The 26,059-nt window shown below is 41.0% G+C and overlaps 1 protein-coding gene across 1 annotated transcript in view; it reads left to right on the top strand.

Moving 5' to 3' along the window:
- TLCD2 (TLC domain containing 2) overlaps positions 1-26,059 on the top strand; it is a 470,930-nt gene that overhangs the window by 297,422 nt on the left and 147,449 nt on the right. Inside the window, exon 3 of the mRNA XM_044054357.1 lies at positions 10,868-10,950. Within this exon, the coding sequence (XP_043910292.1) occupies positions 10,868-10,950 (83 nt within the window). The remainder of the gene's footprint in view (positions 1-10,867; positions 10,951-26,059) is intronic.

Genomic DNA, 26,059 nt, shown 5'->3' with positions numbered 1-26,059 from the left:
TGAGGAAAGCCACAAGCCATTGCTTAGCTATGTCTACAGCCTCAAAGGTAATGCATAATTGTGTGCAGAGCTCATTGTTAATGGGGCCACCTATACTGAGCCAAAAAGTATCAAAGAAAAAGATGAAGTTTATATCACGTGGGATCATCCATTACCAACAGTTCAAAAAATAGATGCAAGAAAACCAGATATAGCAGTCCATGAAAAGACAACAAAAGTATCATTGATCATTGAAATTGCTACACATAATGACTACAGTGTCTTACATACAGAGAGAGAAAGTCATAAAATACCAGGATTTGCAGGCAAAAAGAAGGGCACTATGAAAGAAAGATACGCAGACAGTTCCAGTAGTAGTAGGAGCAACGGGTCTTATAAAAAAGAATTTACAGTCATACTTGGATATGTTACTGATACATGTAACTCCGTATGAATTGCACAAGGAGCTGTTACTGGGCACATTGCGAGTGCTGCGAAGAGCACTTCTGGCTAACATCAAAGACTGAAACAGTACTAGTTTCATGAACTTTAATCACAGTTTGAGTTAGGAATGAGGTCCATTCCCATCATGGTATTAGAAACCCAAAAGACTTGGAGAAATTAAAAAAAAGCCAAAAGATATAGCAAAATTACTAGCCAAAAATTGGGTCTATATTAGAACATCGAAGTTTCAAAACTTTGAATGTTCCAATATCATACCCTATTCAGCGAAAGCTGAAAATATCGAAGTAACAGAAAACCAAATTTTTTCCTAGGGAAAGAATTCAGTTGTCCATTTCTGTTGCTTTGGTATTTTCAGCGCTATGGTGGAATGTTATTGGTCAGGTTCAGGTAAGTGTGTGACTGAGTGCGGGTTAGGTTAGTTAGGGTTAGGGTGTGGGTTAGGTATGTGTGCGATTGTGTGGACGTGATGGTTAGGGTGGGTTAGGTGAGTTAGGGTTAGGGCACAGGTCAGGTAAGTGTGCGATTGTGTGGACGTGAGGGTTAGGGTGGGGTAGGTGAGTTAGGGTTAGGGCGCGGGTGAGGTGAGTGTGCGATAGTGACAGACCTTAGGGTTTGGGTTAAGGTAAGTGGATAGTTAGTAGTGTGTGTATAGTTTAGTGTAGGGTTAGGTGTAAGATTTTAGGTGTATGTGTGTGGATTGCTGTTTGTTTGGTGTGCTTGTGTTGTGTGTATGTGTTTTGGAACAGCAAATTTTTTCCCTGAATAGGGTTCGATATTAGAACATTCATAGGTTCATAGGTTTATACTAGGCTATCTGCCCTAAGGCATTTATAAGCCTAGCCCAAATTTTTGTGGCTTACGCCACCCCTTATATGAAAAAATACTGTGCCCATTAGTTTGTTGTGCCTTTGTCCAGCAGTGACACAGAGATGATTCCCGGGGTAAACCTACGATCTCCCATCCACAGGTCTAGATTTCTCTTGAACAGAGTCAGCGAGGTGCTCTGCCTCACATGGACCGGGATTTTATTCCACAGCATAGGGAGTCTCTGAGTGATAAATCTATCCCTCCAGCACGTCCTATTTATATCCGTGCTAAGGTTTAAGTCGCTTGCTCTAGTGGTTTTGGTGGATTTGGATTTTTTGAGGTGGAGCATGTCCATTAATTCTGGGCTGGACATGGCCTTGTATGTCAGGCACATGTCACCTCTGAGCAGGCGGTATGCGACTGAATAGAGCTGGAGTTTCTTCAATCTGGCAGCATATGACAGATTTTGGAGTCCCTTTATCCTTTTGGTGAGGAACCTTTGGGGTCTCTCCAATTGCTGCAGATGTCGGGTGAGAAACATCCCGAATGGGGCATTGTACTCTATCATTGGTCTGATAAGTGAAGAGTACAGGGGAACAATGACCTCACTAGATCTGGATGTGAATCCCTTCATGATCAGGTGGGCAATGTAGAAGGTCTTTCTAACCACTTTAGCAACGTGAGTGTCAAAAGAAAGGCCACTGTCAACCTGGGTCCCCAGGTCCCTGACAACCTCTTCTGTGCTTAGTGGATTGCCACCTATATGGTAGCTTGGGGTTACCTTGTTTTTCCCGAAAGGTATTACTATACATTTTTTGGCGTTTAACTTCAGGCCATGGCTCTGGCACCAGCCATCTGTTTCCGTGAGTCCCTTCTGAAGGATATTCGTGTCCGATTCACTTTCCACTATGGCGCCCAGTTTGCAGTCGTCTGCAAACTTTGTCAGCCAAAGTCCTCCCATGTTGGCCTGTACTTCCGAGAAGTAGATGCCAAACAATAGGGGGCCAAGGACCGAGCCCTGTGGGACACCACTTGTGACCGGCTTGGAGTCTGACATAGCGCCAGCAACTCTAACCCTGTGGGTTCTGTCCTTAAGCCAGCTTGCAACCCATCTTGTGACATATGGGTTTACATTTAAGCTGGTAAGTTTTTCTACAATACCTGAGTGGGGTATTGTGTCGAAAGCCTTTGCAAGGTCAAGGTAGGCTGTATGGACTGCCTTTCCCTCATCAATGGCCTTGGTGACTGTTTCGAAGAAGTCAACCAAGTTCAAAAGGCATGATCTTCCCTTGACAAAGCCAAACTGGGTCGGGTCCAATGTCTGCAAGTCCCCTATATCTTTGTTTATGAGCTCCATTATGATCCTCTCCATAGCTTTGCAGACTAGACTTGTTAAGCTTATGGGGCGGTAATTACCAGGGTCCGTAGAGGCGCCGCCTTGTGGAGTGGGACCACACTTGCCGTACGCCACTCCTTGGGCACGTATCCTGTGGTAAGGCTGAGATTAAACAGCTGCCTTATGTGCGGGTTTAATTCCTCATTTAGCTCGTGTAGCACACAGCCGGGGACACCATCCGGTCCCATTGATGCTGTGTTCTTAGCTTTAGAGAGAGCAGCTTTCACCTGCGCATTTGAGATGTCCGGGAGGCTACACTCGGCTGGGATAGTTATCTCCCCTTTAGGGGGGAGAGGGGGGTGAAGTTTGCACTGAACCTGTCTGCCAGTATGTTGGCAATGTCTGTGGGTTCAGTGATTTTTGTATCATTTTGGACTAATTCTGAGCATATCTGGGAGTTTCCACCCAGGTTCCTAACATAGCTGAAAAAGGTCTTATGATTTTCCTTTGAATCCATGGCAATTTTTCTCTCAAAATTGGCCTTAGTTGATTTTATGAGTGCTCGTATTTTTTACTAATAATGATCAGGGTGACTTCCCTTTTATGGATTTTGTTCTATCATATAATAGCTTTCTCCTCTTATTGTAAAGTTTGTTAATGGCTGGGGTCCACCAGACTGGACGTTTGCCCTTTGTGGAAAGAGTCTTGGTTTTATTTGGGATTGCCTGATCCATGCAGTCCTGGAGGTGTTCATAGAAGGCATTTGTAAGGGCTTCCGCAGCTTGGGTTGTGGTTTCCACTGGCTCAGGGGACTTGAAGGATACCACACCAGTCTTGAGTAGTGTGAAGTTTGCTTTAGAGAAGTTCTTCACTATGGTCTTTTTTGTTTGGGGTGGGGCGGGATGTGGATTTCCAGTGAGACTAGTTTATGATCAGATCTCACCAATGAGGGATAAACTTCGGTGTGGAGCATTTTGTCCCCATGTTTGTGACAATGAGATCTAGTATATTTTCTCCTCTCGTGGGAACAGTGACTAGCTGTTCCATGGCATTTGAATTTATGAACTCCAGGAACCGTTGGGTTAGAAAGTTAGGGCTTGAGTAATGTTCCCAGTCTATATTCGGGTAGTTGAAATCACCCAAAATGATGGTGTTTGGAGATACAGTTATACCCTCCAGTGTCTTCAGGAAGGCTGTGTGGGGTTCCTGAGTTTGAGAGGGTGGCCTGTAGCATGCTACAATTTGTAGAGTAGTTTTGCCTATGGTTACTTGCACCTGGACGGTTTCCGAAGCTTCGTGCGTTGCCACCAACCTGGAGGTGTGGGTATCCTTTATGAATATGGATACACCCCCTCCTTTTGTGGTGTGGTCCGGGTTTTGGGGCCGGAACGCATGATATGAGGTAAAACCTAATAGTGCCGGGGTGCTCTCAGGAGCCTTGAACCAGGTTTCAGTTACAGCACAGACATCGATGTTCTCCATACTGAGAAGGGCCTCGAGTGCGTGCATTTTGAGATTTAGACTTCTGGCATTGAGCAGCATTACCCTCAGTTTCTTCCCATTTTTTTTTCTAGGGTGGTAGGTTTAGAATTTGAACCTTGCCTAAAAAGGCACTATGGGGGTGGCAAGAGCCTTAGCCAATATCCGGGGTGACAGGTGCAAGCCGTCCCTTGTAAGCAGCGTGGCTTGTCAAGCATGTCATCCCAGGCAGACAGACACTGGATCCCCTTCGAATGACACCAGACACCAAGCCAATTGTTAAAGCTGATCATCTTGTCTATATATTGTGGCATCATTCTTGGTGAAGGAAGGATACTGCTCAGGGTTAGGGTCATACCTGCCTGGGCTACATAATCAGAGAGCTCCTCTATGTCTCTTTTCATGTAGTCCAGGGAGGTACGTCTCAGGTCATTCACACCAGCATGGACAATGACTGTGTCATATTTGTACTTGCCGTGGAGTGACCCAAGTGCTTGTGTTATGTGGCGGATTCTAGCGCCCGATAGGCAGCTCACTGTGACCCTCTCCTTGCTCAGCCTGGTGAGTGGGACGTCAGTGTGTCTGACTATGGAGTCACCTATTACAAGTATGTTTGGTGTTGTATTTGGCCTTAAGGGCTGTGACTGCTTTGCACACTGCTTTTGTGGTTTATGTGATGCATGTGGGGTGTCTTGAGGTAGCAGATGTTTGGGTGTCTGCTTTGGAGGCCTCTGCTGCTTAGGTAAATTTTTACTCAGAGCCTCCGAGTATGTCTTTGTGTGTTTATGTGTTTGATTCAGTGGAGTGGTAGTATTTTGTGAGGCTGGTTTTGTGGTGTGTGTAGTTTCCTTCTCCTCCTGTCTGGTCTTGCCAGTCCTGAGTTGAGAGAGCTCAGCCTTCAGTTTGGCTAAATAGCTGCATCTCTCGCAAGTATTTGTGTTATGTGGGAGGAGGAGAGGGTTGTCTGTGTACATGAGGCAGTTATAACATTGCCTCAAGATTCCCAGATTCACCAGCTGGACCGGAGAGGAGATTGACAACTGACCTTTGGACATGCTAGAATAATATTGGGAAATCCTTAATTGAAAACAAGGGCCAGTGGGGAGTGAGGGTGTAGTGCTTTTAATTTTTAGTGCTGACTTATATATCCATGATATTTGTTAGTGATAAATCACCAAAAGGTGAAATATATAGACTAACAAAACTAGGGAAGTAATGTATATGGGTATGGCAGGGCAGAAGACAAGAAAAAGGACCACCCCATACAGCTGGGCAATTGCCAATACCATAAATACTAGGTTAAGTATATAAAATACTTAGCTCGTAATTAGCAGTCAATTAAATACCATTACCTTCAACTAAAGATTCTGTATATTATCATATACTAAACAAGTATCATAAATAGGTCTGTTAATGTCAACAGAACCAAATGATGAAAAAAATATAAAGTAGTGAGAAGGACAGTATTCACATACCCAATATTATTTAGTTAAAGCTAAGACCATTAGCTAAACATATAATATTCAAACTGGGTATTTATATCCAAACTTGGGTATAGTATATATGCTTATTAATTATATCAAAGTGGAATGTACCCAGTATGTTCTTGCAGCCAAATACGTCACAGCGGTAATTCCAAATAGCTGTATATACCAAGGAAAAGACTAAAGGTAGTTGGAACAAACGTGATCTAATATGACCAGAGCACCTCACTATATAAAAAAATAGATCTGATATGTTATTTTGTTTGGTAGGTAACTGATCATTCAAAAATAAGTATCAGACCAGGAACAGAGGACAATATAACAGTAATCATAGATTGAACTATAAAGTTCCAAATCTAGAATAGAGCTTCCATCCAAGGAATCTATATGTGTAGGTGTATTGGATACCCGCACCTACCAATATTTAAATGGTCCCTGATATAAATCCTTACACATATATTAATTAATGCTTACTGTAATGTATCACCAAAATGTTCTGAGTATCAATAAACATACATTGACATAAGTTTCCATAAAAGTATATAATGTTCAACAACAATCTTTAAAAGGCCCTGATAAACCCTATCATAGATGAAACCATATAAGGATGTAAATAGAATAGCTCAAATACTCTACTTAAATTGGCTTGAAGCAATATTAGCCCAATACTATGCAGCTAAATAGTATAAAAGCCGCAAAATACACCTCAATATTGTAGCATCCTGCATGGTATAATAAATGTATTACAAACCTTAAATAATGATTTTAAATACATTTAAGTATGTTGTTAACGACTATATAACTTGCATGGTTTGAAGCACCAAAAATATATGCAAAGTATCAAAGAATCACATATAAACCATAGAGTTTTCCATAAAATAGATAGACATAGTGACATTTGTCAAAAATGACATGCATACACACTGAAAAATGAATTGGTTAAAGTTTTGAAACTTCTATGTTCTAATACAGACCCCCAAAAATTCACCTCCAACTTTACCCCTCTTTTCCCTTCAACCTCCCCTCAGTAAATACCATCAAATATTACTCCCCTTACTATCACTAGGGAACAGGTTCTTAATGCTCCCTCTGTCTGTCTAAGGCCAAGAACACTGCATCAGTGGGCCCAGACAGTATCCCAAGATGCCTTCTAAATAGCATGAAACATGATGTATCATATACACTGGAATTTCTATTTAACTGTAGTCTCCAAACACGCTTCATGCCTCACAAATGGAGAAGAGCAACAGTCATCCCTCTGCACAAAGGTGGATCATCTGTAGACCCTGGAAACTACAGACCCATAAGCCTCACTAGTCTTATATGCAAAACCATGAAAAGAGTTATCATGAAAATGATCAGCAGTGACACAGGAAAACTCCAGACACTGGATCCAACTTAGTTTGGTTTCATCAAGGGCAGGCCATGCCTGCTTAACCTGGTGGACTTCTTTAAGAAGGTCATCAAAGCAATGGATGAGAGCAAAATGGTTCACACTGCCTACGTTGCTGGCCAAGGCATTTGACACACTATCCCACTTGGGCATTGTTGACAAACTCAAGAGGTTAGGGACAAACCCTTAGGTCACCCAGTGGATAGCCATCTGGCTCATGGACCAGGAAGTTAGAATTGTGGAGTCCACCTCTAAAAAGAGGCCAGTCAGAAGCAGAGTCCCTCAGTTGTCGGTCCTGGGACTGTTCCTTTTTGGCATTTCCTTCTTTGATGTCAAGGCCAATGCCAATGGCCTCTGGCCAACTAAATTTGCAAATGATTGCAAATTAGGAGCAGTCATAGAATCCCCTATTGACACAAAAGTTCTCCAGGAAGGGTTGACATAGAAAAAAAAATAACGTGTGTCAGATCCATGGACTAAAACTGAATGCCAAGAAATGTATAATAGTACCACCTGGTAACTGTCATATTGACAACACACCCTTAAGAACTGACCCTGTAGTCAGAGACTTGGGGACACATGTAGACAGTAATCTTGCCTTTGACCATCATGTTTATAGTAGGGAGGAAATCATTCTGTGTTGTGCAACTAATAAACAAAGATATTGCATCTGTGTCCAAGGAGGTCATCGTACCACTGACTACAATGCCCCCTTTGGTATGTATCTAACCAGGCACATTCAACAACTGGAACATCCACAGGGGTTCCTCACTAAAAGATTAGAGTATAAATAACATATCCTGTGCAGATCACCTCAAGGCCTTATCTCTGTATTCTGTTTGCTACATGCTGTTAAGGGGACATCTATGCCTGGCATACAAGGCATTATCAGACCTCACTCTGATTGACTTTCTGCATATCTGCAAGACAAACAGCACCAGAATTACCCATTCTAAAGACTTTAAACCTTGCCTGTGATTTAAGTAGGACCTGGTGGAGAGACAGCTGTGTATCCCAGAGAATACCCCTTCTCTGGAACAGCTGCCCATCCACATGAAGCAGAGTTCCTCCAGAACCCAATTCAGGTGTATCTTGGACAATTGGATATCTGTAATGGACCCAAGTAACCTGTAAGTGGTTCATCTCCCAGGCCCTTGCTTGTAAATGTTTCATCTCCTAAGCTCCTGCTTGCACTTAGCAAGGATACCAGAACTTGTCAGAGATTTGGGACTCGTGGCTAGGCTTAAAAATGTCCTTGTGGTCATTAGCCTATTACACACCTATGAACCAAACCAGAAATGCCCTGGAAAAATATTTTTACTCCAAGACTTGAAGTCTCTCTTCCACTTATCATTATTAATTCCTCCCAGAATACCTTCACTATTCAGGCTACAGTTCATAGATTCTGTAAGTTCATTAGCCTTTCACCCAGGCTAGAAAAAACACTGCATAACCTTGCAAAAGGCCAGGTTGTTACTAGGCGTCTATATTATCTTATCGATGTTTCAGAATATTGAATCTGATATGGTCAACACCATATCATCGAATTCTGAAACATCGAAAGATAAAAAAAAATGCCTAAAAACAAAAATAAATAAAAATTTACCTTTGCAAACAGGGGGGCAAGCCCCCATGCACCCTCCACCCCCCCCCTACTTAAATATACCAACTCCGAGACTGCACTACATTAAACTAAACGGAAATCTCCCCTTACGGAAATTTCCGTTTAAACGTTCGATGTTTTTTGCTTTCGCTAATCTGGTGCCAACAATATCAGCTTCGATATTGTCGGCCTTCGACAATGTGAAGTAGACCTTGTTACTAGGCATGGCACACTCCATCTTACTGTTGTCTACCCTGACCTTTAAACTGATATATGACAATTACTGCCATACACTTCTATATAATCTTTTCTTTTCGCAAGATGCCAAAAATCTCGAGTACTATTGTCTTATGAGCTTTTCTGCGAATTGATACAATTATGCTAAAATGTGTGATGATTTTACTATGTACAGCTGTAAATACTCTGCTATAACAGTGTTGTATTCTATAGCTGTCTATAAACCTTTAGTTGTATTGAGTATGACTTTAAATGTTATATACTACTTTTGGCTGTAAATGACAAAATGTGTTATACTGTTTATTGATGATAATATGTTTTGCCAGTAACCATTTGAAATGTTGGGACCCTTTAGAGTGAGTTCTGAAACGTGCAGACTGAATGGCTGAAAAAAACACTAAGTTCGAGATTGCCGTTTCTCACAATATTCCCTTTTCTCTGATGCGTGGCAGTCTCGAAGTTGCTATATATATATATATATATATATATATATATATATATATATATATATATATATATATATATAAGTTCGGGCAGGGGGACTTACCCCCTGGGAAAAAAAAAATTAAAAGAGAAGTGCAATCTTCGAGATTTGCTCTTCTATCACAGTTTGTCTTTTTTAGTTTGCTTTTTTTGTTTTTTTTATTGGTACTCTGCATTTTGAGTGCTGACATTTCAATAAGAAGCTGTTTTGCCATCTCTGTTTAGGTTCATAGGTGTGTACTAGGATAATGGCCCTGGGGTTTTTACAAGCCTAGCCATAAGATTACCCTGGCATCATGCCACCCAACTTTAGTTCCCAGTGCCTCTGTCGAGTAGAGCCACTAGAGTTATCACCATGGTGAATTTACTATTTCCCATCCACTCATTAAGATTTCTCTTGAAGAGGGTCAGCGAGGTGCTCTGCTTGACAAACCTGTCCCTCCAGTATGTTCTGCTGATTGTGGTAATGAAGTTGAGGTCTGTGGAGCGTGTGGTGCAGAGGGATTGGGATTTCTTTAGATGTAGCATTTCTAACAGAGCTGGATCAGACATGGCTTTGTAAGTCAAGCAGAGATTGCCTCTAAGTAGGCGATATGAGACAGAGAATAGTTGGAGTTTTTTTGAGTCTGTCTATATAGGACAGGTGTTTAAGGCCTAGGATCCTCTTTGTGAGGTACTTTTGCAGCCTCTCCAGTTGTTGCAGGTGTCTAGTGAGGTACATGCCAAATGGGGCATTGTATTCAGTGATTGGCCTAATGAGGGAAGAGTAGAGGGAGACAGTGACCTCTTTCTTCCTGGATGCAAAACCCTTAGTAATGAGATATGCCACACAGAAGGATTTTCTGACCACAGTAGCAATGTGGTGATCAAAAAAGAGGTTACTGTCAACCTGTGTTCCCAGATCTCATATAATGCCTTTTGTGTTCAGTGGACTACCATCGATATTGTAATTCATGGGAATCGGAGTTTTTCCCAAAGGGGATAACGACACATTTTTTGGCATTGAGCTAAAGTACATGGTTCTGACACCAGTCATTGGTCTCAGTGAGGCCATTCTGTAGGATGTCAACATTGGTCATGGCTAAAAAGGGTCCAAGGACCAGCCCTTCCACATGATTATCAAAGTAAAAGTAAAAAAAAAAAAATTAAATGAATTTTAGTTATGATTTCCAAATATAAACAAAGTTTCATATATCCATTTCTTTTGCTGTACTGACTGTTATTATAAAAAAAAAACAGTTGCTTAACAGCAATCTTTCTAAAAACACTGCTTAAGCTCTGTGGAAAGTTGAAAGGAGTATTACTTGACTAATGTAAATGCTACAGTTGTTTATCCCTTTAATGTAGATACTTCATATTAACATGATGTATGTCATAACTCTCAATGTTAAATGTATTTAGACTCTTTATCTGATGAGTTGTATCCTTTTGGTTTTATATTTCTGTCTTTCTAGGTGGATTTTTGCTGTTATAATGTGTTAGTATCAGTTTTTTACTACTATGTATTAAATTCTAGTATTTCTTTTAATTAATAGAAATAAAAGAAGTTTCTACTGTGTCACAATAACGCTGGTTCTCATTTTGTTTTTATTTCTTTTCAGGTTATTTTGTTCATGACTTTGTAGACATGCTGTGCAATCAAAAACTAAGCCGTTCATGGGAGCTTCTGTTTCATCATGCTGTGGTAAGTAGAATATGTTGAAAAGTGACTCATATTTTCACCTTCCATTAATGACCACAGCTATACTTTTTTGGATTTGCTTTCAGAGTTTATCAGTGTCACGACTCTCACTAACAAACACCTGCATGCCTGTCTTTCATGTGTGAATCATTTTCTGGTTCTCTGTCCTGGGATGAGTCTGGTCCACTGGATCAGAGCTCTACCCTAGCTAACAAATTAAAATAAACACTTGGATACAAATGTACATACATCTGCCTTTACCCTGTAGACCTGCTCACTCATTACTTGGGAACATGCTCTTTGTTATGAGATCCTTTTGAGAGGATATCTGTCAGTCTGTGAAGGATTTCTGTTTTGGCTTTACTTCTAGTGACATACTAAGGACTCTAGAAAAAGTAAATTTAGTGCTTGCCAGCTGTATGAGCTGCTTATCTGTTGTCCAGCACTGTGACCCTGGGTGTGTATAGTGGTGCCGGTGTAACATGTCCATATTCCTTGCACGTATTTTTATGAAATTTACCACAGACCTATTATGGATGGTCTTGCTGGCTAACGTTTACCTTCATAAGAAGTATAGTGCAAGTTCTGTCCCTAGCTCTTCTCTTGGATAAGGGGATAAACTTTGTTGATGAAATTTATTTGTTTGTTTATTTATTTATTTATTTGTGTGTTCTTTACAAGATAAATACATTGGGTGCAGCCTGAGAAAGTAAATTAGATATGTTTTTTTTTTCTTTTACAAATTTGACATGTATTTCTTGGGAATGCAGTTTTACAACAAAATCGTAGAGAGAGATGAAACTTCATATTAGACATTTAATTTTACACATTCCGAGGTCTCATTAAAATGTCTGGATGAGTATTGAGAAATAATGTAACATATGAAGTTCAGAGGAAAAACAAAGGAACATGAGTAAAAGTAGATACATACTTTTATTTTTTTTTTAGTTTCTATGCCCCCACACACACTAACATCAGGATTTTGTTTGTCCTTTCAAAAAGTGAAAGATGGGAATCAGTCCCTCAAGAACTGCACAGTTGGGATTTTAAAATCACTGCAGAAAATAAAGCGCATGTTTTCACACTGGTAGTTCAATATGGATGTCTCTTTCACCGATGAGACAGCCTCCCTGCCTCCCATGTGCTGCTAGGCAATACAAAATTCAAGCATTATTTATCCATACATTAATGCAATTTTTATTAAGAGTGTGATGCAAGATTTGATTTATTTACATATGTTATTGACTGATATGCCTAGTTGGCTTGTTGCATGAAATGGGGGTTGTGATTTTAAACATGATTATATAAAATGTGATAAATTTGCTTGTATTGTTATTCTGAAGAAGTCTCTGATTTGACAGAGACGAAAGCGCTCAATTCTACTATTATTTTTATTATTTGCTAAGTGTGCTGTGTAATAAAAGCATTTTACAGCTATTTGGCTTTCTAGCATATATTGTGTTCCCTAGCTCTGCTCGTGCCTATACTTGTTTGTTTCGTGGTGGTGTTTTTAAGTTTCATTCAATACAAAATTCAAGTCATGTAGAGGGAGAAGAGAGAGAGAGAGAGATTGAGTTTACTGGCTACTAGAGTACTGACTGGACTTGGGTCTTTGGCATCATCATGTGAGCACCAAGGAACTGTATGTTCTAAATGTGCTTCGTCTATAAAATAACACCAATCTTCTGTTGTAGTTTAAGTTTTTTATTGTTATTAGCCCACTAAAAAGGGAAGAAGAGCTGTCTATGAGAACTTAAGTCTTCCCACATTGGAACTCCTGTTTGCACCAAAACATGTTCCATTTAAGACTGGTTTTAAAACAGTTATTAAAGAGCTGTGCAGACATCAGATGTTTGTCTGTTGGAAACTGCTGTTTTCTAGACAAGTTCTTACAATTGTATCACTAGGTAGATCCTTTGTTCAAGTAGAGCCCTAATCGTTACTCCACCACATCCAGGAATCTTCGGATCCCCAGATTTGCAGCTGTTGTTCCACAGTAAGGTGCTAAGTACCGAAAGTGCTCATCTCTCCTCTGTTATTCTTTGTTGTAGTGCCACACTTGTGGACCCTTATTAATAATCTATCTTTTGTTAAAACTTAAACCTGTTAACTTCTGAGTGTTTTTTTTTCAGAGTCAGTCCCATATCCTTACCACTCAGACATAGTAAACACACCTTGCTTACTGCCCAGTTTGTAAGTCTTTTGGAAACTAAGCAGTCATTTTACTGGTCTTCTTTTTGAGACTCTGCTTAGGTGTACATGCACCTGCTCTCACGTTCCTCCCAATAATGGTGGTCTGGCTCCATGGCTCCCAGGTGCATGCTAACTGCCCCTGATGTATATTCATTGGTCACCCTTTGAGCTACAGCTGTGTGCTAGGCCACTTTGTTTAAATCCAGTTTTCATTCAGCGCATGATTTAGCATACCCATTCCCTTCCACCCCTCTCTTTTAATTTATTTTGAGTATTTCTGCTACTCAGATATGTTTATTATCCAGACACAGGTACTGTTTTAATTACACAGGGGAAGGGCTGTATGCAGTTGTGCTGGTTGATCGGCTACTGCAGTACACATTAGTAGCCAGGTGAATCTCACTTCACTCCCCTCCCACCACCATTTCCTTAGCCATTCTCCTGACAGTCGAATTTAAGTAATCTACTCTCCACCCACTTCGTTACAGCGATCATTCTTTTGAAACAGACACTGTTCTGTAACCCCCCCTTCCATTTCATGGCTAAACATATCATCCCTCCTCCACTGTTCATTTAATTGAGTGGCTCTTTGCTCATTTCTACAAAGTGAAGTACTTTTATTGAATAATCACACTTTTATAAGCTGTTTAAAGTACACTGCTGTATCTGTATCTTTAAATTTGTTTGTGGTAGCATTTCTGTCAGGACACTCCTTTAATGTACTTTTACATTAGGAGGACTGGGATTAGTCATGTAGTGGTTCATAGGTGTGTACTAGGCTAATGGCCCTGGAGCCTTTACAAGCCTAGCCCATAGGATTACGCTGGGTCTGTATTAGAAGACCGAATGTTTAGGTGATCGAACACCTAAACATCGATCTTCTAATATCGAACCACACAATGTCAAACGTCCCAGGGAAACACGTCCCTCAGCCACAACACAAAAAACATTACTTTACATCTAAATTAAGTGGGGTGGCTTTGCCCCCCCCCCAACTAAATCTACCAACTCCGAGATCGCTCAACAGTAGGGAAATAGCAAACTCTGGTGAACGGCCAAGAGAAATCTTTCCCTGTGTTAAATCGGCTGTTCACTGTTTTTTTGCTTTCGATATTAGAAGATCGATGTTTAGGTGTTCGTTCACCTAAACATTCAGTCTTCTAATATAGACCCGATCACCCTGGCATCATGCCTCCCGACCTTAGTTCCCAGTGCCTCTGTCGAGTAGAGCCACTGAAGTGATCCCCAGGTGAATTTTCTATTTCACATCCACTCATCAAGATTTCTCTTGAAGAGGGCCAGCGAGGTGCTCTGTTTGACATGTATGGGAAATCTATTCCATAGCATGGGCAGTCTCTGGGTTTTGAACCTGTCCCTCCAGCTTGTTCTGTTGATTGTGGTAATGAGGTTGAGGTCTCTGGAGCATGTGGTGCAGAGGGATTGGGATTTCTTTAAATGTAGCATTTCTAACAGTGCTGGGTCAGACATGGCTTTGTAAGTCAAGCAGAGATTGCCTCTAAGTAGGCGATGTGAGACAGAATAGTTGGAGTTTTTTTGAGTCTGTCCATATAGGACAAGTGTTTAAGGCCTAGGATCCTCTTTGTGAGGTACTTTTGTGGCCCGTCTCCAGTTGTTGCAGGTGTCTAATGAGGTACATGCTAAATGGGGCATTGTACTCGATGATTGGCCTAATGAAGGAAGAGTAGAGGGAGACAATGACCTCTCTCTTCCTGGATGCAAAACCCTTAGTAATGAGATGTGCCACATTTCTGACCACAGTGGCAATGTGGTGGTCAAAAGAGAGGTTGCTGTCAACCTGTGTTCCCAGATCTCTTATAACGCCTTCTGTGTTCAGTGGACTACCATCAATGTGGTAATTCATGGGAACCAGGTTTTTCCCAAAGGGGATGACAACACGTTTTTTGGCATTCAGCTTAAGGCCATAGTTCTGACACCAGTCGTTGGTCTCAGTGAGGCCTTTCTGTAGGATGTCAGCATCACTTGGGGAGTTAATAATAGCTCCCAGCTTGAAATCGTCTGTGAACTTTGTCAACCAGAGTCCCTTCATGTTGGCCTGGACTTCAGAGAAGTAGATACCAAACAGGAGAGGACCCAGGACCAAACCCTGTGGGACTCCACTCATGACTAGTCGGCATTCTGACTTGGAGTCAGCTACTTTCACACTATGGGTTCTATCTGTGAGCCAGTTTGCAATCCACTTAGTGATATAGGGGTTGATGCCTAGCTTAGTGAGTTTTTCTATGATTCCTGAGTGGGGAATAGTATCAAATTCCTTGGCCAGATCAAGGTAGGCTGTATGAACCTCCTTGCCTTAATCCACAGCTCTGGTGACTGACTCATAGAAGTCGACCAAGTTGAGCAGGCATAATCTACCCTTCACAAAACCAAACTGTGTGGGATCCAGAGTTTGGAGATTCCCTGTATCCTTGTTTATTAGGTCCATGATGATTTGTTCCATAGATTTGCATATCAGACTTGTCAGGCTAATGGGGTGATAGTTTCCAGGGTCTGTAGTCGCACCTCCTTTGTGGAGAGGGATGACTGTAGCGGTGCGCCAAAGCCTGAGGTGAGGTTGTGATTGAACAGGGCACACAGGTGAGGTTCCAGTTCACTCTGTAGTTCATGTAGAACACAGTCAGGGATATTGTCAGGTCCCATAGGAGCTGTATTCTTGGCCTTGGACAATGCTGTTTTAACCTGTGCAGCAGTAATATTGGGTGCCTGGCAATCCACTGATATTGTGATTGGTCCTTTAGTGGGGGAGAGATGGGTAAAGTTGGCACTGAATCTGTCAGCCAGTATATTGACAATATCTGTTGGCTCAGTATAGGAGGTACCATTGTGCAGTAGTTCAGAGAAAATCTGGGTATTGCCATGGAGATTCTTTACATAACTATAGATGGCCTTGTGGTTGTCTTTACTATCTGCTACAATTCTGTTTTCATAGCTAACTTTGTAAGATCATAGCTAACTTTGTAAGATTTGATGAGGGATATCAACTTTTTGTTGAGGCTGATAAGGGTGTTTTTCCACTCTTGAGACTTCACCTTATTCCGCTTGTGCTTCCTCCTTCTGTTGTAGAGTTTGTTTATGACAGGGGACCACCAGATTGGCTTCCTTTTTTGGAGGAGAGTGTCTTGGTTCTATTGGGTATGGTGAGATCCATGTATTTGTGTACGTGTTCGTACAGTGCATTGGTGTATGATTCGGTGGTCATGCAACTATTCTGCATTTGCATGGGTACCGTTAAGTTAGCCACCTCTGTTTTAGGTGCCCAAAGTTAGCTTTGGAGAAGTTCTTCATGGTGGTTACCTTTGCGGGGGGGGAGGGTGGATTTCTAAGGTGATTTGTTTGTGGTTGGATCTGACCAGGGAGGAGTTGACTATTGGTATAGAGCAATGGTCGCCCATGTTAGTAATGACCAGGTCAAGGATGTTGCTACCTCTAGTGGGGGTAAGAATGAATTGGTCCAGGGCATTGGAATTAATGAATTCCAGGAAACGCTGGGCAAGTGTATTGGTACATGAGTAGTTTTCCCAGTTAATGGAGGGGTAGTTGAAGTCGCCCAATATGAGAGTGTTAGGTTGGACCCTAATATTCTCCAGGGTGCTTAGAAACGTGGAGTGGGAGTCTTGAGACATAGTTGGGGACCTATAGCAGGTAGTAGGTGTTTACCTGGTCTATCTGAGTTGGGAAGCACACAAAAGGGCTCTAAGTGTAGTCGTACTGGCCAGAGGGTCAGTCAGTTTTCTGTATTTCCAGTGCTGGTATAAATATGGCACATTTGCAAAGAGCTGTTTGCTGTGCCAGTGCCCTGTACAGATGCAAACACTTGGAAACATTGCTTACTTTCATTATACTGTGAAAGTTTACTGTGCTAGTTATCTTATTATAGCACCCAGAACTATTGCTGCTTTGAGAGCATCTGATTTGGTGCTGGGCAACACTTCTGGTTAGGTTAGCTGTAGATTACACCACATAAGCACACTTCCCTCATCCAGTTACAAACACCTCCACTCCTTTCCTTTCAAGTACACATTAGGACCTGCAACCATGGATGGGCACTTTCCTGCTACCTCTGCATCCAGTTTGGTAGACATTGGTATCCTGAGGCAATGTAACAATTGGCTTATGGACACTGACAGCCACTTAATTCTCAAACAGACAGATACAGTGTGTGAGAGATGTAGTTAGACATTGACATTGGAGGCTAGACTTTCACATACAGGTACAAAAAGCAACAAACAGGTTGTCAGCAACTTACACACATCACTCACCACACCCACAAAGGACCACATACATAAACCCACATATGTGGAGGTGCTCATATGTAACTTACGCAAATCTCAAAGGTCTCTCTCAAGTGCAGTCCACAGAAACTCAGCATGTACACAAACAAGACAATTCCCATCACGACACATAAAGCCACATCTCATTGTGCCTCAGCTACCGAGCCTATAAGCCTATAAGGCAAAACACTCCATAACCCAATAATCTGATCATAGGAGACTCCATTGTGAGACACCCTGGTGTCCCTCACACCAGGCTGGATAAGGGGAAGGTTACAGTTAGTTGCTTGTCAGAGGCAAGGATTCACCAGATCACACAAGCACTCAGGTCATTTAACCCTAAGTACCAGTATGACTCAGTCATAGTCCATGTGGTTTGAATGACCTGAGATGCACCTCCTTGGACTATATGAACAGAGACACGATTGAGCTCTCAGAATATGTGCCACAGGTAGGTATGAGCCTAGCATTGAGCAGTATTCTGCCATCTCCAAGGATGATGCTACAATACCAGCAGATAATGATCGACTTTATCAATTGGCTTAGGTACTGGCGTCATTCCAAAATGGTCCAATACTTATCAGCCTGGGAGGACATGGTTGATAGGCCATGTTGCTTTGCCAAGGATGGTCTTCACCTGTCACCTCTAGGCTTTCGGATATTGGCCAAAACATTATGCATCCCCTATAGTGCCTTTTTTAGACATTGTCAAAACAGGCAAACCTTCCAACATAACAAAAGTTACTCAGAACAAGCTGGTACTGCTCAATGCTAGGAGACTTAACAAGAAACTGTAATCACTGGAAGCTCTCCTCACCCTGGAGAATGCTGACATCTGTGCAGTTACTGAAACATGGTTCAAAGTCATAGAAAGCATTCCAGCAGTGCATGGTTATAATGCTTTTCATACATTCCGGCCATCGACTGACCATGAAAGAGCAAAAGGTGGAGGTGTATCTGTCTACATAAAGGATAAGCACACCTCAAGGCTGGTCAGACAGTATGATATGCTTGAGCTACTCCATGTCCAACTAACCGTGGGAAAAACCACCATATTCCTGCTAGCTACAAGTGCCCCACTGTAGATCAGAGTGTGTGATATAACTTTAAGAAGCTTTCCAGTCAGCACTGAACAGCATGAAAATGAGAAACCTGATTTTGAAGTCATGGAAGTGAGAAATTTTTCTTCTACATGTCTTGATGAGCTTAGAACTCACACAGCTTCAGATCCAATTCTTCAGAAGGTTAACCACTTCCTCAATCAAGGATCACCTTATAAGCAGTCTTGTTTACCAGTAAAAGTGCAGCAGTATTTTCCTTACAGAGACGAGATTTTGTCTGACGATGGTATCATCATGAAGAGTTCAAAAGTGATTGTTCCAAAATCCTTGCAACAAGAGTACATTAAGATCTTGCATTGTGGCCACCCAGGAATTGATTCTACCAAAAGAAGGGTGAGAGGACTAGTATTTTGGCCTTCTCTATCAAAAGACATTGAGAAAGTACTCTCATCCTGTTCTGTTTGTAATAGTACTAAACCACATCAACAAAAAGAACCACTTCACTTAAATCAGATTCCTGAACTACATTGGTCGACAGTAGCTACAGACATCGTTGAGTGGAATGGTCAACATTATTTGGTATTATTAGACTCTTATTCAAACTGGTTCAAGATTGACCTTCTTCCTAACCTAATATCCAAAACTGTCATCACTAAGTTGAAGAAACATTTTTTTGTCCATGGTAGTCTGCACAAACTCATTTCTGACAATGGTGCACAGTTTGCAAGTCAACAGTTCAAAAGCTTTGCTGTAACATGGGGCTTTATTCATGTTATGAGTAGTCCTGCATACTCGCAGTCAAATGGCTTGGTGGAATGTGCAGTTCAAAGTGCAAAACAGCTGTTAGAGAAATCAGAATGAGACAATACAGATGTTTTTGTAAATGTCCTGAATCTCAGAAACGTTCCTTGCAATAATCCTCTTGGTTCGCCAGCCCAGAGACTTCTGTCAAGATAAGCCAGAACCACAATACCAGTCAGTAGCAATTTGTTGATTCCACATGCTAAGAACAAAACAGTGAAAACTCAACTCCTGAAAAAGCATTTGTCCCTGAAGTCCTATTATGATAAGAACAGCAAACCACTCAATCCATTATAAGAAGGGGAGGAAGTGAGGATGCAGACAGCAAAAGATTTTGATCAGATTGGATTTCTGAAAAGTTTGTATCAAGAGCCGAGGTCGTACATTGTGAAATCACAGGGAATAGAATTTAGGTGGAATCAGAAACATCTATTACCAGTGTCGAGCCAGTGTTACAGCATTTTGCCTGTAATAAAGGCTCTAGTCTTCAGAGTGACTTATCCATTGTTCCAGTTCCAGAGGACATTCCAACAAATATCCCTGTTCCTGAGAATATTCTCAAGAGTCCTAAAGCAGAACATTCACCAGTGACTATTCCTGTGCTAATTCCATCGTAACAATTACATTACAAGATCAAGTCACATTTCCAGACCTAGTTCTAGATACCCGGCAACCTGGACATGAATGTTTTGTTCATTATTGTCTGTATAATTTGCATGTCTATTCAAATGTCATGATCATTGCAAGGCAGCTCAGTAAAGAGGGAGGGTGTAGATCAGAGTGTGTGATATACCTTTAATAAAGCTTTCCAATCAGCAGCCACATGCATATAAGTACTGAGCATGTGCAAGCAAGAATGCCATTTTGTAGTGAGCAGTCAAGATGTAAGCATGCATGTGTGTAGTAGTCAGTCAGTTAGTTAATTTAGTTTAATGTTCCTGCTATCCATCCTAATGTGTTTGAATGTAATAAAATACTTAAACAAACACCCAAGACTCATTATCTTATTCAGATATAGAAGACAAGTGACACCCACTATGAACCAAGAAACCCATACATCATATCTAAAGTTACTAGAATCGCTCACCATCTAACCCAATACCATACTCATGGGTGATTTTAACTACCCATCCATTAATTGGGAGGTATACATGACCACTAACATGCAGGCCCAAAGATTTCTTGACTTTGTAAATTCAAATGCCCTGGAGCAGCTAGTCTGCTCTCCCGCTAGGGGAACAAATATCCTAGATCTCGACTAACTAAAATGGGAGAGTGCTGCACCCCCCCCCCCCCAGTGTGATGTCCTCACTAGTAATATCAGATCACAAAGTGGTCTCCTTTGAAATAAAGGTAAAACTAGTCCCCTCCACCTACCCTAAAAACATTAAGAACTTTTGTAAGGTAAGTTACTCCCCTATTAAGGGATGGCATAGATAGTTTCCAAGCTCCTCCAAATCCAGAAAACACAGAAACCTATACAGAGGCATACACAAAAGCCCTGTATGACCATATAAACAACTGCATAAAAACGTCAGTACTAGACCAAAATAAACCCAGCTAAAACAGCAAAAACAAGCCACCCTGGTGGACCCCTTGTATTAATAGGTTGCACAACAGAAGAAAGAAAATCCTCTTGAGAAGTAACAGGGAATGTACACAACAGAAAAATAAGTCACTCATTAGTCTAAACAAGCAAATCAGGGAACTAGTCAAGTCTCTGAACGCAGACTGAGGAAAAAATAGCCTCCAAAGCTAAGGATTACCATAAGGCATTTTTCACTTATATCTGCAATCTTAAGGTCAACACCTTGTGCAGAATTAGTTGTAGATGGCATCACCTATACTCAGCCAGAAGACATAACAAATCTGCTGGCTGACAAATTCAGCTCAAACTTCGCCTCCCCATCATCCCCATTTCTCCCCCCAGAAATACCCTCCATCACTCCACCTCGAATTATTACCAAAGAACAGCTTGCCAGTGCGCTCTTTAAAGCCAAAAGCATGGCTTCATTAGGGCATGGTAATGTATTAGGTTGCCTCTTAAAAAGCTTAAAACAGGACTTAACAGGCCCATTAATATCTTTATTTAACTACAGCCTCAAACTAGAGGCAATCATTGAATCACCTAGTGATGTAGATATCCTTCAGGAGGATCTAGATCAGACAAATGGTTGATGCCAGAACCATGGCCTAAAAGTAAATGCAAATAAATGCCCTATGATACCCTTTGGGAAGTCAAATACCCCTGCAAAATACAATATCAATAGCACATCCCTTAGAGTAGACTCAGAGGTGAGAGATCTGGGTACACAGATAGATAGTAGCCTGAACTTTGACAGCCATGTGTCCACAATAGTGAGGAAATCCTTGTATGTGGTACAACTTATAAGTAAAGGTATGGCATCCAGATCCAAGGAAGTTATAGTCCTGCTGTACTCAGCCCTCATTAGACCAACAATTGAGTACAGTCCATCATTTGACATATAATTGACTAGGCACTTAGAGCCGCTGGAGTGACTTCAGAGGTTCCTGACAAACAAAATGCACGCAAGGGTGTAAACAACATGAACTATGCAGATAGACTACAAGCCCTATCCCTTTACTCTGTTTCCTACCGACTGTTAAGGGGTGACCTATGCCTGGTACAAGACACACACAAATCCAGCCCTGTTGGAGCTGCTACATATCTGCAAGTCAAACAGCACAAGGGTCCCCTGATCTAGGTATCTAAACTTAGTCAGTGTAACTCAAACATAACGTGCTGAAGAGACAAATATGTGTCTCAGAGATTGCCTCTTCTTTGGAACAGGCTTCCTGTTCACATTAAGCAGAGCCCTTCCCTTGCTCTCTTCAAATGCATTTTAGATCAATGGATGGGGAATTGCAAATACACACCTGGAGTAGTGCCTATGTCCCTTATGGGCAGAGGCAGTCTGTAAGATACTCAATGCACAGTCATAAATCCATACCTCTCAACCATACTGAATTCTTCAGTATTTACCATTTTGAAGACAAAATAATGGGGTGTCACAAATTCCTTAGTGGCCCCTTCAGTTTCCGATTTTTATCGATTTTTTTTTTCTTGGTTGTCATCATGCATCCCAGGGAGGGTGGCCGCGGTGGTGCAGCGGTTAGCGTTGCCGCCTCACAGCAAGATGTTCTCCAGTTCGATCCTTGGCTGGGTTGCCTTCTGTGCAGAGTCTGCATGTCTTCCCTGTGACCATGTCCAATCTGCCCAGCGTCCGTATGCACTCCTGGAATGAGAAGATTTACTCTCCCTGGCAGCTACAGGTACATAAAAAAATGGTCAGCTCCACATCTCTCTATGTAAAATAAAAAACAGTCAGCTCCATGTAGAAACACAGAAACTTGGCATCATGCACTTTTCCTGTTTGATAACTATTTAGGTGGTAGTGGTACTCCAGTGTTGTATCGATGTTAAACTTGTGCAATTTAGTTATTTTGGGACATGCACTTTTCCTACTTGAGAACTATTTAGGTGGCACTCCGCTGTCAGTGTTAAACTTGTGCAATTTATTTATGTACTCTGGTGTCATGTCGGTGTTAAACTTGTACAATTTATTTATTTTGGTTTATGAACTTATTTATTTTGGGACTGTTTTTTTACTTTACTTTTAAGGACATTCTTCTTTAAGACTGGTCCAGTGTGCATGCATCCATTATACAGACAGACGTCACCCTGCTCTTCCTGAGAACCCACACAATTTAAATACAGCATTTAAGGGCATTAATTTAACAAATGGCTGCTGAACGATCCCATAGCTGGTCCAGTGTGCATGCATTGTACAGGGAATTTGCTGCTTGCTAACCAGTACATTTTGTTGCAAGTAAGAGATTTTGCATTGCTGACAATGAATACTTTATTTGAATTTAGCTTTATTACAGGGGAATTGAATTTGAAGTGTGTGTGTGTGTGTGTGTGTGTGTGTGTGTGTGTGTGTGTGTGTGTGTGTGTGTGTGTGTGTGTGTGTGTGTGTGTGTGTGTGTGTGTGTGTGTGTCCCAGTTAGTTAGTTACTCAGGCTGAAGCCCTGTACCTTAGGTGCAAGAAACAAGAGCCTGAATTCTCTACGCATACTACCACTTGTATCTTTCAGCTGTCTGGATGGTTGGCTCATACTTTTGGTTTGTTCCTTTTAAAATTTGTGGTTTTCTGGCAAATCAATGAGAACTAAATTCACTAAATAATGATAGCCATTTAAGTTTCAGGCTTTGTGTCTTTCAGAAAACACATGGTAACACAAAACATTTTATTTTAACTTTCTAAGATGATAAAAGCAATGCTTAAAATGTGTCCATAGCTTTGGGCCTTTGTTCCCCCCAAAATAGTGGCTTTTTCTGAATTTCTTGAGCTGCAAAGTTGAGAGATATAGTTGAATGTCAAGTGGCATTTACAAGGAGCTGAGAGCTTTAGGGGAAGAGAAGTTTTAGTGCTGCTTATTCTAAGTCTGTTTGCATTGTTAGTAGCATGACAAGTAGTGTCCTTTCTTTGGATGCAGAAGGCTGTGGGTTCTACTCCCACAGTAAATGGATTGCTGATACTGTACTGTTGTCCTCCTTTGGTAACTATGAACCTGTTATCAGTTTGCCACCCATTCCCTAGTGCAATATTACTAGCTTATCTTTTTTTAATGTAGTAAGCTGCGGTGGTGCAGCGGTAGCGTTGTCGTCTCACAGCAAAATGTTCTCCCGTTCGATTCTCGGCTGGAGCGCCTTCTGTGTGGAATCTGCATGTCCACCCCGTGGTCGAGTGTTGTTCAAAAGACATGTGCGAATGGGCATGCCTTCGTTGAAGGTTGGGCATCGGGCTGGCACCTCGGCATGGTAAAAATCGACTGCCAATCATTAGCAGACCGGAGTTCCACTGTGGCAACCCCTAACAGGGAAAAGCCAAAAAAATATATTTTTTAATGTAACATAAGCATTTTACTCTTCAAAGACAACAGGCACTTTATTTGTAGATGAAACAATGAAATATACATGCATACATACATACAAATATTTCAAGCATGGGCATTAATGGCCTTCTAGCTTGCCAATATACCAAAACACTTGTTCCCATAAGTATCCAGGCTGTTCTTAAAAATATCTAAATTAGTAATTGCTTTAATGTAATTTGGTAGTCTGTTCCATGCATCAGCTATTCTGTCAGAGAACCAGTTAGGACACTTCTCATTCCTATAGAATCTCCTGCATAGGTTGTCTGATGATTCTCTAGTACTTTTTGTTAACCTCAAACATTCCCAGAGGTAGTTATATAAAGTTGTTTGCTAGCAGCAACCTCTTCATTAGTTACAGATCTCTTTAATGTGGAATTATTTAGATGACTTTTACTTCTGCAGAGATTGTGCATATTTACTGATAATGGTTGATTGTAATGACAGAAGTTTGAGTAGACTTTTATGATGGAAATGTTCTGAATTGAGCAGTTTTGTCATTATTGGTTCATACATTTTGTTTCATTGCTTACTGGAAAAATGTTCAAAAAATAAATTTACAACGCGCTCTAACAAGTGTGCTGTAGTATACAAGGAATATAATTTAATACAATCAGGAAGTTGTATCAAAGAACACATATATGTTTTGTGTGCAAGGGGCCTAAGGCAACCATTACCTGTCTCTCAACCTGTCAAAATACTTTGAAGAGCTCACGTTATATGTGTGATTCACTTACTGAATTGTCAACACATGCACATTTTGTCCAAGCTTTTTTAGGCATATTATTAGGTTTGCTTTTGATAGCCCCTGCTCTGAACTCCAGTCTAGCAGTGGTTTCCGATGTTTCATATTGCTACTTGCACTATACAGTAATTGTTGTTTGTCCTATATATTATAACTACTTTTGCTATTTTTTGTGCTTTGATTTGCTTATGATATGTAGGTTGTCGTAAAAAAAATAGAACTTGTATGGCACAGAGCACCTACCTGCTCAGAATAAAATAAATGATAAGTTTTCTGGGAACAGCAAAAGAAAATAATGTCAGTTTTTTTTCTTGCTTGTAAAATCAAAACTCATTAGCAGACAGACAGTATATTCAAATGCTGCAACCTGTAAGAAAAAAATAAATGCTAAGACACGGTGTAACATAAATAATCATTAAGATATAGTTTTTATATAGTTCTGGTTATGTGTTTCAACTGCACAGGTGTCCTTTTGTGAGTATTTGTAAGTTTTTATGGAAATGTTTATGTGGCAATATGATTATCACTGTCTGAATGTCAGCTTGATCAGTCATTTAAGTCTTTCAAAAAGGAGCAGTGTCTACTTAGGGCATCTGTACAGTTGGAGGCAGCAATCATACAACCACTGATGTCCTAGATAGCTAGACTGTACAAAGAAGTTTATTTGTTCATTTAGAGCTCTTTGACTGAAACAGCCTTTTCTTTCTGCAAGTCATGTGCATTTTCTTGGTCTCCTTTTGGTGTCTGCAAATGACTTCATGTAGTACTTTGCTCAGAATTCCTCTATCTGATATATCTGGCTTATTTGTGTGCTATGTCAACATTTTCTGAAGATAATAGCTATTATTGTTGAGCTAACAGTTGAATGTGAGGCTACCTGAACTCTGTCTGTGCTAGGATCAATGGAACTCCTCTAGCATTTCACTGTTCTGAAGACCTAATGCCACCACGTAGTGCAATTCATTCTGATAATCGTGATGGCTTTGTGACTATTAGCCATGGATCTTACAATCCTCCTGGGCACCTGAAGCCACAGTGGAGTC

Source organism: Protopterus annectens, chromosome 13.part0 (genome assembly GCF_019279795.1).
Source record: "Protopterus annectens isolate FY-2018-M chromosome 13.part0, PAN1.0, whole genome shotgun sequence".
Lineage (NCBI taxonomy): Eukaryota > Metazoa > Chordata > Ceratodontiformes > Protopteridae > Protopterus > Protopterus annectens.
Note: the sequence above shows the minus strand (reverse complement) of the source record. Positions and strands in the feature narration are given on the sequence as shown.